Below are 14,771 nucleotides of genomic sequence, written 5' to 3' on the forward strand. Positions count from 1 at the left end.
ACTTTTTCTACAAAGTAGTTTCCCTTTCTGCTGTTTAGTGAGTGTTTCCTTTACTTGAGTTCTGCACACATAACTTCTAATAATGTAGAGAAGCATGGCCTTGTGATTTATGGGAAACTAGGTTCTATTAGATTGGTTTTCTGTGGTTAAATGACAGATAGCAGTCTTAAAATGTCATTGATTAGTTACAGATTAACATTCTTCAAAATTACTGTCATCAAATGCAAACCTAATATTCTTCTCTTATTACTAAATGTTTCATTTTATATTGAATGCGGTAAATTTGGGTATGCTCTTCTCCATAATTCCTGCTGATGCAGGGAATAATTTCTTTTTTCACATTCATGCCATTTCTCTGTATCACTCATCTTTGCTAGTTCCTAATGAGTCTTACATTTCAGCTCTTTAACAACAGTTTCTCKTAGATCTGTGCTGTTTTAAGGGCCRCATCTCTACCCACTCCCTTGATGTGAGTTAAGAATGAAAACATTTCTCAACTGTGTATTCAGAATATAGTTTGCTATTAGGCTGCGTGCTGTGAATTCCCAGAGGAATTTACATAACATTTTATTCTAAAATGATTGCTATATAACCTTAGATAGGAGAAATTGCATACACCCAGGCTACAATTTTCCACTGTGCCTCCTTGGAGCTACGTYCTGGTAATTCTGTGAGCTGATGATTTCTGTGACTCAGCATTGGTGAGGCTGCACCAGTCGAGTGCTGTATCCAATTCTGGGTACCACACTTTAAGAAAGACACTGAGGTGTTGGATTGTGTCCCAGAGGAGGGCAACAAAGCTGGGGAAGGGTCCAGAAAGTAACTTTTGTGAGGAGGGGCTGAGGGAGCTGGGGTTGTTCAGCCTGGAGAAAACAAGGCTCAGGGACAGCCTCATTCCTCTCTACAATTCCCTGAGAGGAGGCTGTGCCAGATGGGGATGGCTTCTTCTCTCAGGCAACACTGACTGGACAAGAGGATATGGCCTCAAGCTGTGCCAGGGGAGGTTCAGGCTGGACATCAGGAGGAATTTCTTCACAAAAATGTTTGTTAAGCATTGGAACAGGCTGCTGAGAGAGGTGGAGGGGTCACATCCTTGGAGGTGTTCAAGAAAAGACTGAGTGTGGCACTTAGTGTCATGGTATAGTTGACAAGTTTGTGACCAGTCAGAGGCKGAACTCAATGCTCTTAAGAGGTTTTTTCCAACCTAATTGAGTCTGTGATTTTCATCCTGAACACATTCTGAAATGATGGCTGCATATGGCCTGAGAGTTATCACTGTGATTGTGCGGAGAGTTTGGTTTTAGAAACCTAACTGGAAAATACGTATCAAACAGGGCACTTTCATCTGTAACTGGATTTCAGATAACAAAAGTTGCAATCCTCATGCACAGATCTTAAAAGACTCTTCAAAWTTWTTTTTTTTTTTGTGAGAAGACTGTTGATCACAAGAAGGTTTCTTTAGTGGATGAAGAAATAAAATATGAAAAGTAAATTAAATACGAAAAATTTGGCAGAGAGCTGTAGCTCAAGTTTAATTATRTTTCTTATATCATTTGTATTTAATGTTTCTTTCTGTTTCAAAATCTGAAGAAGTGGAAATTTAAAAGCATGCTTTTTTTAGATACACCTTGGTCTGATGTTATAAGGAAGGTGTTGTGTTTTGTTGTTTTGTTTTTTTTAAAATCCACATTTTGACAGTTTCCATTTAAGTGATTTAATATGCTGTACTATTAGTTTGGTTTCTCTGGCCCTATTACTCTTCTCCATTTTCCGAATTGCCCCTTTTTCCACTGTTTTGTGGGCAGAGTTAGTATTTTAAGAACACTGCTTGTATGGTCCAGCAGAATGCGTGGCACAGTGAACACTAATGGATTGGGAAATGTGCTCATAAAGTAGCCTTGTGCTGCATGTACAGAGCGAGTCATACTTGAGTWACAGATGACAAGTGCCTCTCTCCTTTGCTTTTACGAGGTAAACAACTGGAATGGAATTAATTATACTGCAATTTCTGCAGCCTAGCTCAAATAYAATTTTGAGAACCTTGACTGCAATTAAGAAAAACGTTCCATAAGATGAATAGCAATTCCATTATTTGTGATAAATGAACTTTTCCTTAACATATAGGCATAAGGGAGCTGATTGTAGGTCATCAGTCTATCAAAGGGCAGTTGGAAATTTTAAGCATTCTGTTTTCATCTCTTTCTAATGTGAAGYAGTACAATAGCTTTGCTTTATGCAGATTTAAAGATAGGTATTTTCTTTTGTCAGTTTTGTGATGTTAATCTGAAAGACCTGAATAAAAAAACTGACTACACTGAATCATCTGTGAAATGCAAATCCAGTTCATCAACTCTATGTTTTTTCTGTGATATTTTCTGTTCTTTTACTTATTCCCTGAGTTCTCTGTAAAATATTTTCAGCTACTGTTCTGATTTGTGTTTTATAAGATTTTCCTGCTGGSCCTGTATATGTAAATGTCTACTGTGGGGGAGTCATTAAGATGAGAGCACAGATTGAGTACTATTCTCCACTGGAGGAAATTGAGCCCATTTTAAAGAAAGTGGCTGACCCAATAGCTTTCATTTGTCAGGTAAGTTGACTTCTCAAATTTTAATTAAAGAGAAATAGAATATAAATGTCAATATGGACTAAGAGATAGTACACAATCCTTTGATTACACAATAATTTGTAATGGCACAGTAATAGGCTCAGGATTAAAAGCCAGTCTCTGAGATGTCTAGTTGTAAGCAACTCAGGCAAGAGAAAACTTTCTATTTTCTTGTTTTGTTTAGAGAGCGATGTRAATGTCCTTTGTGTTGTATGTGCCCAATGAGCAACATGCTGCATTCCAAAGGTTGAAAATAAGAATAAATATTAGTGAAGTGTCTCTCCATTTAAAGCGTCATTTTTTGTGTGTTCTGAAAACAATATAAGCAAGTAGTCTTAAACCAAATTGTATTTGGAGCGTTGTTGTTTGTTCACCATCAAACCAAATTTTTTTGGCATAGCTTTTATGGGAGGCAGTAGTTTGCTGTTCATGTAGAGTCCAGTTACAGCTGCTGAACTGTCAWTCCTGTGATTTGCTGGTTGCCATGCAGATTCTTTGCATATATTTAATAAAAATCAGTTTATGAGCTGTGTTTCAAATGAGTGCAGCAGACTGCAGTGGCAAATTAAGCCTGTAAGAAATAACAGGAAAAGAAAACATATATTAAGAAAGAACAGATCTCAAGTATCATTTGTTGAATGGTGGGTAGCTCAAGCAGACCTTTCATGATGTCTACATTATAATTACAAAACCAGAATGAAAGTAATAGTCTGTGTTTCCAGWGCAGACAGTCTCATTTTCCTGTGACAAATATACCTTATCTTCCACCTAAGGCATTACACTCATAACAAAAGGATTAATAAAATATGATRTATTGCATTATTAGTGTTCTGTTAAGGATGGGGCTAGATTCCTCCCAAGTACAAGTTACTTCTATTCTAAGAAAACACGCTGTTGCACAAGAAAAATAGTGCAACTTGAAGAACAAATGTATTCCTTAACTGTTTATGGTATCCATAATTCTTTAGCCTTTATTTTGACGTATATCAAAGCAAGCTTCTAACAGGTATCATTTAAACCTCTATGCATAAGTGTACCATAATGATTTTAAAAAGTTATCACTAAAATGGTAACCTAGGTACCTACAACACACTTGGTATTTCCACTGAGAGTTATTTGTGTTATTCAGGAGTTTGACCCTTCATTTAACCAGCATGACTAATATTTAGTAAAACCCATGCAATTTGAATCATATTCGAATGCAAAAATAATTCTGTGCAGAGCAGCAGTGCACACCAGGAAATACAGCTGTAGTGTTATGACTRTAAGGTATGTTTAGCATTTCCTCACCTTTACTCATCTGAATAATAAGCAAGCATTTAAATGAGGTGACATTGTTTATCTGCTGTTATTTTTATTGTTTTGGCAACTGAAAAACTAATGTTGAGAAAATGTTTATAATGGGATAAGTTCTACAATCCACACAATGTCGTGGATACTCTGTGGCAAAGTATACCAATGGTAATTCTATTGTAAGTATTCCTATGTGTTGGAAGGTTTGTCTTATTTAATGGTACCTGCTGGGCCACAGAGTGAGGTACACTAACTAGCTAAATAGCTAAAATTTTTCTGCAAACTTTCAAAATGAGYTCCTGATTTGATGTCAACAAGCTASATCATAAAGATGCAATTTACAGAACATAATTTAACTTAATCTTCAAAATATGATCACAAAAGGAAAAACAAAACAGAYTTGATACTAATTAGAATTCCCACCAAGTAGCAGGCGTAGTAGTAACTTTTTTTTAACAAGGATAATTAAAAGCTTGGAGACTATCAACTTGTTTGCAAAAGTATCCTGGGGCAACAGTCATTTATCTATGCAAAGTAACAATAAAACACAACGGAAAACAAAACTGATATAAAACAGAAAAGCTTACAGCAATTATTGATCAAAGCAATATCACTCTGGTTCAAAGGAAAGTTCAAGATTTTCACAAGTACTTGCAATCTGAGAAGTATCTCCTTGTTGAAAATCTCTGATGAAAGCAAATGGCTGTATTAGTTCATAATAAAGACAGAGTGCTTTGGTAAAATGCTTACATAGTATTTTGTATTTTCTTGCCAACCTTTTCAGCTYCTTTGAGGTGCTCCAATTTGTCCCCCAATAAAACCAAAGAGATAGACAAACCCAACAAACAGGATTACAGATATCCATTCCTTTTAGTGATGGTTGGGTGAATTCATGTGTCTTAGTGGGATACTATCAAAATATGGTACTACTGCATTTATAAATCAGTATTTAGACAGCAAATAATGATTGTCAGTAGCTAAAGTTTAGATTAAACATAATCTTAAGATTTTACAAATCATGGTTTTGGTTAAAATTCTTTGCTACATCTGATAGATTGTAGTTTTCTGTTTTATTTTTTTTTCTGACTTTAAACAGCATTTTACCAACATCATCAAGACATTTTAATCAACCAAATAAATATCTAAAATGTAATTAATTAAATAAATAAAATTAAATACATTTCTTTGCATGAATTTTGAAAGAAAAAACCTGAAAAGTTGAAGTAGGAAGAGTTGGGATCATAATAACTGAATCATAATGCTGAATGGATTTGCTGTGAGAATACAGGAGGATGAAAGTTGGCTAAAGGTCATGATTTTTGGTTCTCTCACTTTCACGTAATTCTGCATTAAAGAAACTCTCTTAGGGAGTTTATGTTCTTACCATAGTCTAATGGACAGACTGACTTTAAGGTTTTTATAATTCATAATTAAACTTTTTCATATTTCATGTTTTACTTTTCATCCACTAATCATTTCAGCATTCTGGTGGATTTATATGCTGTATTGATTTTTCTCTCAGAGTTTCTACCAAATGGAATTATTGATTCAATTATTTAGTGTTGAGGTTTCCTGGCATAGATTTATTAGGTTTCAAAACCAATAAATTGAAACTAAGGTCATATCCTTATTACTGAAGTTGATGTGTTCATGTTAGTTTGAGTGACTTAGAACATCTGGAGAGATTGAGGAAGTCTTTATGAACAAACTGGTTGACTAATACTCCTATGATTCTGAGATACTTGGTATCTTAAAGGATGTTTTTATCATAGTCATTAAACAGGATTCCAGTTACAGTGACATTGGAAAAAAAGAATGAAAATAAACTGCAGCCTTCTGTATAAAAAYTTGTAAAATAGCTATATTACTTATGTGGTGACATTGTATGTGCATCTTTACCTGATCCCCAGAGATACTGCCTTTGAAACTGTATTTAATATTTTAGTCTTCTCAGCCACATCAACAGCTGTTGTTTTAAAGTCTCTTTCCTCTAGGTATGAAAGCTGTCCATATTCTATCACTGTCTAAAATTGTCAAAAATGCCTGAGTGATTTTTAAACCTAGCCCATTCTCTTTGGCAGAAGCAATGCAGATATGGAAGTGCATATAAAGTAGTGTCTGATATRTAAGAACTACTGAAGAAGTTCATCTTTATGTAAATATAACCTCATTAGTAGTGCCAAAGCCAGTGTGGATATATGTTAATTTACTGGCTGTGGCTTCTGTGTTTCAGTGGCACATATTTTCAGAGCTTGGTTAGCAGTTATTAAAGAACTTAATAATCTCATTCACGAAAGTAGCAAAATATGTGCTTGGTTTTTTCCATTTTCAAGGGTGCTCTTGGAAGCCCAGGTGTGATGGTCAGCACYTGGGGCTTTTCTGTTCACAGCTGTGTCCTGTTGCTCTGAAAAGGGGCTCTGATAGATAAAGTGCCTACAGCTGGGGAGGTGATAATGAGCCCTAGGATATATAGCAGTGTGAGCTRAAGGACTTCCAGTCCTGGAGCAGAGAAGAGGTGGCTGTGTGTCAGTGAGTATGGGGAAAAATTATGTATAAACTCCCTGGTTTTATTCTTAGGTGCTTCAAGGACATAGGGGGAAACTAGCATTATTGCTAATTTTGTCTACTACATCTTTATTTGGATAAAATGTGGGCTTTCTCAAACTTGTGGCTGGCTCAGTGTTCTCTTTCAGGGTACTTAACTTTAAACGCAATTTTGCTTCTGTTGGCTTTGGTGAAGCTTCAGCATGAACTTTAAGTTTGTAATGTTGGTGAGATTTCTTGGGAAGATTTCAYGGGCCTGTAGAGGTGTGTGTAGGATACATTACAATGTGTAAACACAGCATAGGCTGAGTCTGTGAGTGCCCTGCGGCAGAAATGGGCAGCAAAGTAAAAGTCTCCAAACTGAATTCTTTTTGGGGACATGACCTTTATGCTTTGGAGCTAGGTAGTGCAAACTGGCCCTGTTCCTAGTTCTGTTTTGCTGTTGTTTTAGCTGTTACCCTTGCAGAAGTGCCGGCACACGCCTTCCTGTGGGATAGCAAATTGCACTGCTAACTTTGTATAAGAAGTGTATTGTTCTTGACTTGGAAATCATAGAAATGGATAGGCTGGTCATTGGAAGGAAGACCTGTTGAAGTATGAGAAATTTTGCTGCAAGTTCCTGAAGCTCTTCTCTCTTCAAGAGCTTGTTCTGTCTCAGGTTGTGAAGCGCTGTTTTCTTCCATGTCAGTTGGGTTGTCAATTATGTTGAGCATAAAGTACATTCTTAAGGGCTCTTTTCAGGTTTCTGACTGAATAAAAGGAATAAGGAGGAGTTTTGGCCTCAGCTCCTACTAAAAAGCAGAGGAGATTTGTAGGCAAGATGTCCCAGAATGCTTGYTGAAAAGAGATTATGGAGGGTTTATTTATATTGGATACCCAGTACAGTCTGAAATTGATTCTGTCTGAAATTGCAACTCTGGAAGATAAGAGACAGGTGGTGTTGAGGTGGGTTTTGTTTATTTGTTCGTTTTCTTTTGAACAGAGAAGGTTAGATAGGTAGCACAATGTGGAAGGGCTATCACCTGCCATTTTAAATAGAGATTAAAACTATTTCTTCAAGTTTAGTTTGTCTARAAGTCCACTTAAATTCTTATTCTCTATTTAGTGGGATATCTACTATGCAGTTGCTTCAGTGAGTACCAGTGGTTTTGAGCTTCTTTCTTCATGACACAGTATCTGCTATATGCACCCATCTGAGTTAGTTCCTGTATTGTCACTTGGTTTTGCCCTACTCTAGATTGACCTCTATTAAAGTAGTATAATGATAATGTATCTGAGAAGAACTACTTGGAAYAAGAGAGAATAGTATGGTTTCCTAACTGAATTTTGATACTATTCTACTTAATAACTTGGAAACATAGTGCTGTTAGTAATATTAATATTTTGGGGGTTTTATAGATATTTAGGTTTTGTATATGTTTTTTCAATTCACATTKTAAGTCTTGTACTCAGGTTAGGTTTTTATTCTAGAACAAGCCTCAAAGGTCTTTTTTCCTAGGTGCAATATTTTTTAATGCTTATTGCTTTGCTTATTGAAGATTAATGTATGTATTCATAATTATTGAATAAAAAGTCCAGGGAATTAAATTTGACAGCATAGAAAGGTAGTGAATTATGAAAACAAATGCAGTGGGTTTTATATATCTTAATATTAGAAGGGCCAAGGTTAATTATGGGAAAAATAAACATTCATATTGTTAGCTACCTACCTGCACAAACTTCCGATTCTTGGTGGGAGTTGGATGAAAATTATATCCTACCTCTGCATTCAACATTTTCTGATCATGTCATACTTTTCTTATTTTAACAGTCTTGGGAAGCAAACTTTATATTTCATCAATAGGCCCCTCTGTCCTTTTTTCCTCAGCATGTCAGTCACAGTTTCTTTTTCAGTACATATGCTAACCGTGTCTGCAGATGTTCCCTTTTAGCCATCCCAGAATTGTCTGGACCAGCTGTATTCAGCTGTGGGAAGGCAAACTTTAGCACAAGGCTGCTGACCCTGAGCAGAGCAAAGCAACCTTCCCTGAGCTCTTCTCTGCTGTGGCACTCCAAAATCTCCTGGGAATCAGTGAGGATTTCCCTTGCCTAAAGACGATGCGTTCAGTAGTAAGCTAATCCGTGTGGTTGATATCAATTTGTTGTTCTGTCAACAATGTTATGTCTTGGCTGATGAAACTGAAGCTGTTTTCTACCTAGCCAAGTCCACAATCTTAGTGTAAAAGTTTTGRGTGACAGAACAGAGCTACTATAATTTTTAAATTCAGCCTGAATGGTTGCATAAATCTTCCTGTCCTTACACTTCATCCAGAAGTTTTTAAGTCGTGGCTGAACTTATGTTATAAAACGTGTTTATGTACAGTTAGATCATGTTTTCATGGTTCTTTTGATTAAAATGTCTCTTCTATAGTTTTCAAAAACTGTGCTGCTCTTGGTAAGAGTGACTTTGCTGTAATACTGTTTTGAGTAATTTGATTCACCGGCGCTTTGAGTATGAAGTTAAAAATACATATGCAACAAATGCACTAATATTTTTTTTCTGTTTTTCCTTTCTTTTACGCAGGCATTGRAATTTTCTTCTATAGAGAAGGTAGACAATGTTCTGACTTTGTTACTGAAAAGCAAAATATCTACTTATGAATTCATCCCATGCCAAAGTGAAGAAGAGCAGCATCAACAATCTAGTGAGTCACTTGTTCTATGCCTTGATTTTTATTACTGATGCCATGGTTATAAATGTTAATAAGACAATCTTTAAGTATTGAAAGCCTCTAGTGAAATGGAAGAATCCACTATAAAGACAACATAAGTAGGAAAAATGGGAAAAAGAATTCTGCAAATCATTACRTTGAAGTTGCTTCGTGACTCAGTACTATCTATTTATACTTGTCTGGATTTTTGATCAGCTTTGGATTAACTGCAAATTAACAGCTTTACAGCTGAGCAAATTTATATGTGTGGAGCAAATGGGTAATACGAGTCTTGTTGAGATGCCTTCACATGATATGTTTTTTACTAATTGCTCTTCTGCAATGCAGTTTAAACTCCACTTTTCCAAGTCTGAAATCTGAAAGATTTCTCTGCCTAAAGAGAATAGATGGCTTTTGGTCTTAGAACAACACTAAACTCTTCCAGTTACTTTTAGTACCTATGCACTTTATAGGTTTCATTACTTCTGGCAAAAAAAAAGATGATTTTATTATTTTTAATTTTTAAAAGGAGGCTTCCCAGTGAGTTAAAATAGGGTTTCTCTATAAAGTAGACCCCTTATATGCACTGTTCAGTCATGCATCAACAGAAGCTACTTTTAGTACCAAATACAGGGCTGTGGTTGTATTCATTAACCACTTACAGGGATTTAAACTGGTTTGCAATAAACCAAGAGTGTGGTTTATTGGCTTGGTTATTTATTTGGTGTGGTTATTTAGCTGGTGTTTCAAAAGCATCATTATTATTATTATTATTCCAAATATATATTAAACCTCACCTTTTCTAAGAAACTTTTGGGGAAAAACAATACTCCAGAAAATGAGTTTCCCTTTAAAAATGCTTGAGAAAGATGTGTTTGAAATGTTGCTTGACCTCTGTTTTGTGTAGCTGGACTGTGGTTTTGGGAGAAAAATAAGCTATCTACAATGAAGTACAACATATAACCAAACACAAACAAGTTCTGAAAATAGTCTACTGTGGTTGCTATCATGTTTCCTTTTCTCTTCTTTGTTGATGCAATTCACTCTTCTGTATTAGATAAACACGATTCAACTTGTAATGTGAAAATGAGCTTAAATGTCAGTTAGTGGAAGCAAATAAATGAGGCACCTGTCCTTGACACTTTCCTGTGCGAGACTGCAAGATGAGGGTGGATTAGATACATTCAAGAATCTTTCCCAATCTGAGATGTTAGTTGATGAGCAAAAGATTTTCACTTCTTTCGTAACTGGTACATCTAGTCATGTTTTTGAACATAGAGAATAATAACTAGCCTGCTGTACCCACAAAAAAGGCCTCTATAGTTCAAGAGCAAGTTGACTGCTTGAGCCATGTAGTGACCTTAAAATCAACTGGCTTGATGTATGGCCTGAAAAGAAGGTAGGGAGTTAGATGCTCAGATTCTTCATGAAGGAAAGATGTGTTTGTAGAGCTGGAAGCACTCAGAATGTGGGAGGCTTAGCCTGTGGTCTCTCTTCTGCCTGGAAGGTATATAAACATGTGTCTTTGACTCCCATAAAAATATCCCAAACAGGCATTAGATTTGTTCAGGGGAGAGTGAGAGGAGGTCAAGCTTTCAGCATGAGGCCTAGATAAGAGAAAGCTTTCTCTGTATTGTTCTACATTGATGCTTTAGTTTAACTTTCTCACTGGCACATCAAGGTACAGCTGATAAACTGCTGCACTTGAAAGATCTCAAAATGACCTCTAAGAGAACCAAGAATGAAGAACTTGGGATTAATTTTATTGGATAACTAATGAATTGCGTGGTTTGATTTCTCATAAGGTGTGCAGCTGTGTGGTTAAAAACTTGGCAGTGTCAAACTAAATATAAAATGCAGTATGATGCTTTCTTATACTGATAGAAGTTTAAATCAAAACATCATGAGATCCATGTTTGCTTATATAATTTTTGGGAGCCACTTCCATCCCCAAAATGGCTGTTCAATATTTTAGTATGATAATGCAATACTCGTGAGCAGTCAGTGGCTGGCAAAGTCAAGATAAATGTCAAAGGTGCAAAAGGTTAACTCTGATACAGATGAGAAAGCTAAATGCAGACTGGATAGAARCCACTGGAAAATACTGTGTTTAACAACAGCATTAACAGAGAGACAGAGCCAAGGCTTGCCTGGGATTTTTAGTGGTGCTGTCATCCCTTGTGGAAGAATGTCCCTAAAGGTGAAAATACTTTCTAAAATATTCAAAACACTTCATACTGATTTGATTTCAGGGTGTATTTTATGTAAATTATTCCTTTATATTCTAGTAATAGAATCCAGGCAAAGCATACTAACAAATCCAAACTYGTATTTCACAATACTTCTTGAGAAATATTTTTCTTCTTGGAAAGCTCTGATTCTGCTCATGAATCCTCAGATTTGGGAATTCTTGTTGCATTGACTCCTGTCCAAGAAATAACAATTTACTTGAGGAAAACCTGATTCATTTTCCACTATTCATTAATTTTCTTTTTCTACAAATCGTCTATTACTATTTCTGTAATTAAACTCAGCTATTGATGCTTATGAAAAGTTCTGAACTAGCTTTCTATAAAACACTGCTTTTTGTCACCTAAAACTGCTAGAAACGTAGCAAATCCTATCCTGATTTCTGTAATTCTTTTTTCCAAGTTGAAACATCTGTCCCAGCTGGGTATTCAGCTGCTAGCAAAATAATTGGCGGGGGGGAGAGAAATGTTGGTATTGGCACTGTAGAAATCATGTTAGGTGCCTATTTAAATTGCTAAAAAAAAGAAAATAATCTCCTGTTTCAATAATCTGAGAAATGAAAGAAGGATGTCTTACAAGATGTGCAGAAATATCACTGCAGGCTGCTCTGTTTCCTTACTGCAATTTTATGAAAATTCCCGCAGGCTAAGACAATGCTACAGTACAGTAATATTAGATTTTATGCTCTGTTTTATAGCTAAGGTTTTACAGAATTCTCTGCAGAGGAGAGAAGGGATTATGACAGGATAAAACATACNAAAAAAAACAAACCAAAAGAACAGCAATTCCCTCTTAACCTTGTCTATGTCAAATAAAACTTTAATTAAAAGCAAGCACTGGCCACAATGTTAGTTGAAAGATGAAGAAGCTGCCTTAAAGCACTCAAAAATATGCCCCTTGAGGATTTTCTCTTTAACCTTCCTCCCAGCTTGTGACCATCAGCTAACCAGTTCTTAGTGCAGGTGCCAAACAGCCAATATTTTCTCTATCAGCATTCTCYGTTGAAGGATGATACTGAGTAAAAGCTGTTCACTTGCCATCACCCTCATAACTACTGCTTTTGCTCAGTTCTATATAGTTAGCTGAAATACCAGTTTCACAGCTGTCAAAATTTCCAGCAATTTTCACCAATGCAGTGTGACAAACTTGCTACTTCAGGAATGGTGTTTTCTGCCTGAAGCATATGGGCTTTCAAATCGTTGCACACTCTTCCTACTTTGTATAATACAAAACTTCATTTAAAAAAGTTAAGCATGGCATGATGGAATTTTGTTTACAGCAGAACATCGAATTTATCTTAAGAGCTCACGTAACGTTGAGAATTGGCAATTAAGGAATGGTTATAATTTAAAAAGCAAACACAAATAGATGTCATAGTGGGTTTTTGTTACCTGTTATTTTGACCAATAATTATCAAATTGTACCCAAAACAATGGTTGGTTTCTGCTGTAGATCCTGATGGACAGAGGTATGTTCTTCACCTTCTTTGACTTGGGAGGGATTCAAACAGTTAGGGGTTTCTCTTGTCAGAATGAGGGCAAAAAGAAAGATCTGGGGTTTCAATCATCTCTTTTGAGGTCAATTAACCTTTCTATATTTCTTAATTAAGTATATAGTTGGGGGAGAAATTTCTGAGAGGCCATATCTAACAACATCTTTTTCCCCTCATGGAAGGGAAAGCCTTCATGGAAGGCAAAGCTATTTGCTTATATTACTAGCTAATTATTATTAGCTATTAATATACTGGTACCAGAGCTGCATACAGAAATGGTCATTGAATGTTGTCTCTGCTKCTGGTTTAGCATTTGCCAAGACAGCAGCCATACAGAGGTGGCCTGAAGGTTCAATGCTTTGTGGGCTTTTATCAGCAAGATGTGGAGTGTTTGGCCCTTGAATTTTGCATCCTACTTTGTGTACGTGCAGGGTGCTGCCATCTGTGTGCCTGAAAAGGTTTCAGCAGTCTGAGTGTTGAAAGCTGTCTGAAGTTAGTGGAGTTCAGTTATCTCATGATCATCTGATGGTCCTCACAATTACCTTCTGCTTTGTGTCACAATTTGATGCCACCAGACTTCAGTTTTCATGAGAAACTGAAGAAACTAAAACAGTCTGTTTGAACCACTTCCTTCCTTTTTGGGTATTATGTGAAAGACCTCACTACACCACCAGTGTTGCTTTTAAAGTTTTCATGCTTGAAAACAGCCTTTTTTTTTTTTTTTTTAGCTATATTGCTACAAGGAGTAATATAAAAAAATTGGTTTAGGAGTTTGTTTTTTTTTTTGCCATCTTCCATGGCTAGCTGAGGTATTTAATTTGTTAATGATATAGTTTCTTGTAACATTCAAAGTATGTAAGTGTWGGAGTCCTGCTTGAATATCAAACTCAGGGTGAGAGGGCTTGAGTGGTGACCAGAGAAAACAGCTCAAGTGCAAGGAGATGAAGGGATTTTGGAATACTTCTGGTTTGTGTTACGTTAAAAATGCAGGTATGTGCCTGCCTAGAGCAGGCTTATGAATACCATCTGCTGTTCTTCTATTTACATTGGTGAAGAAATCCGAGCATCCAGTCCATTGGTAATATAGACTTGATTGCCCTTTCAGATTTCTAACCAATTCTTTTGGATTTCATTAGTGTGAGTGGAAATTCATTAGGAGCATGCTATTAATGCTGTGTTAAGAYTCTTTTTACTGACTGTATTTGATCTTCTAACGTCTCCTAATAGGGTGAAAACTATTGAGAAAAGTTTCTAAAATTTACTCTTCTTTAAAATTACTGCTCAACACCTATTGCATTGCTGGAATTGAAAAAAAAAAATAAATAGCAAAACTCACAAGTAGTAAGAAAAGCAGTTTGATGATTTGTGGAAGTTCTTTTTTTTTTTTTTGATATTAGCGTAGGTTAGGACACTTTTTAAAAGATAATACTATTTTTCCCTACTTGTAGCACCTACTTGTATCAAAAACCTTAGCTGCCATGCAGTTTTGAAATTGCGTGTTGTAGCCCAAAGGATTTTTAGGCACACTGCAAACACAAGGGACTACAAGCTACAACACATACCCTTGTTGATGGAAGCTCAACCTGCCAAGGCTTCTAAAACGAGTGACTTGATTTACACAGGTACTGTGTATTTATAGTTTCTTGATTAGATTTTTCATTGCCTGATGGAAATAAAAGGCAACACTCAGTTCRTTTAAAAATCAGTTTAGGGTTGTTAATGGCACTTTTGAGTGAAATGTAGCCCACTCAAATACCTGTGTCAAAATAATATTGGAGTGGGGTAGTGGTGCGATATTCTTTGTCCAAAAAACAGTCATGAATTGTCCTAATATTTTTTTTCTCAGTCAGTACTTAGCTATGACTATTCCAAAAACTGCCCTTATTCCTTATAT

The 14,771-nt window shown here is 36.1% G+C and overlaps 1 protein-coding gene across 1 annotated transcript in view; it reads left to right on the forward strand.

Annotated features, from left to right (window-relative positions):
* The window catches only part of BANK1 (B cell scaffold protein with ankyrin repeats 1), a 123,141-nt gene that overhangs the window by 34,976 nt on the left and 73,394 nt on the right, over positions 1–14,771 (forward strand). Inside the window, exons 7-9 of the mRNA XM_057385265.1 lie at positions 2,448–2,590; positions 2,935–2,937; positions 9,009–9,129. Coding sequence (XP_057241248.1) covers positions 2,448–2,590; positions 2,935–2,937; positions 9,009–9,129 — 267 coding nt within the window. The remainder of the gene's footprint in view (positions 1–2,447; positions 2,591–2,934; positions 2,938–9,008; positions 9,130–14,771) is intronic.

This window comes from Malurus melanocephalus, unplaced genomic scaffold (assembly GCF_030028575.1).
Source record: "Malurus melanocephalus ecotype Western Australia unplaced genomic scaffold, MMel_1.1 scaffold_804, whole genome shotgun sequence".
Classification (NCBI taxonomy): Eukaryota; Metazoa; Chordata; class Aves; order Passeriformes; family Maluridae; genus Malurus; species Malurus melanocephalus.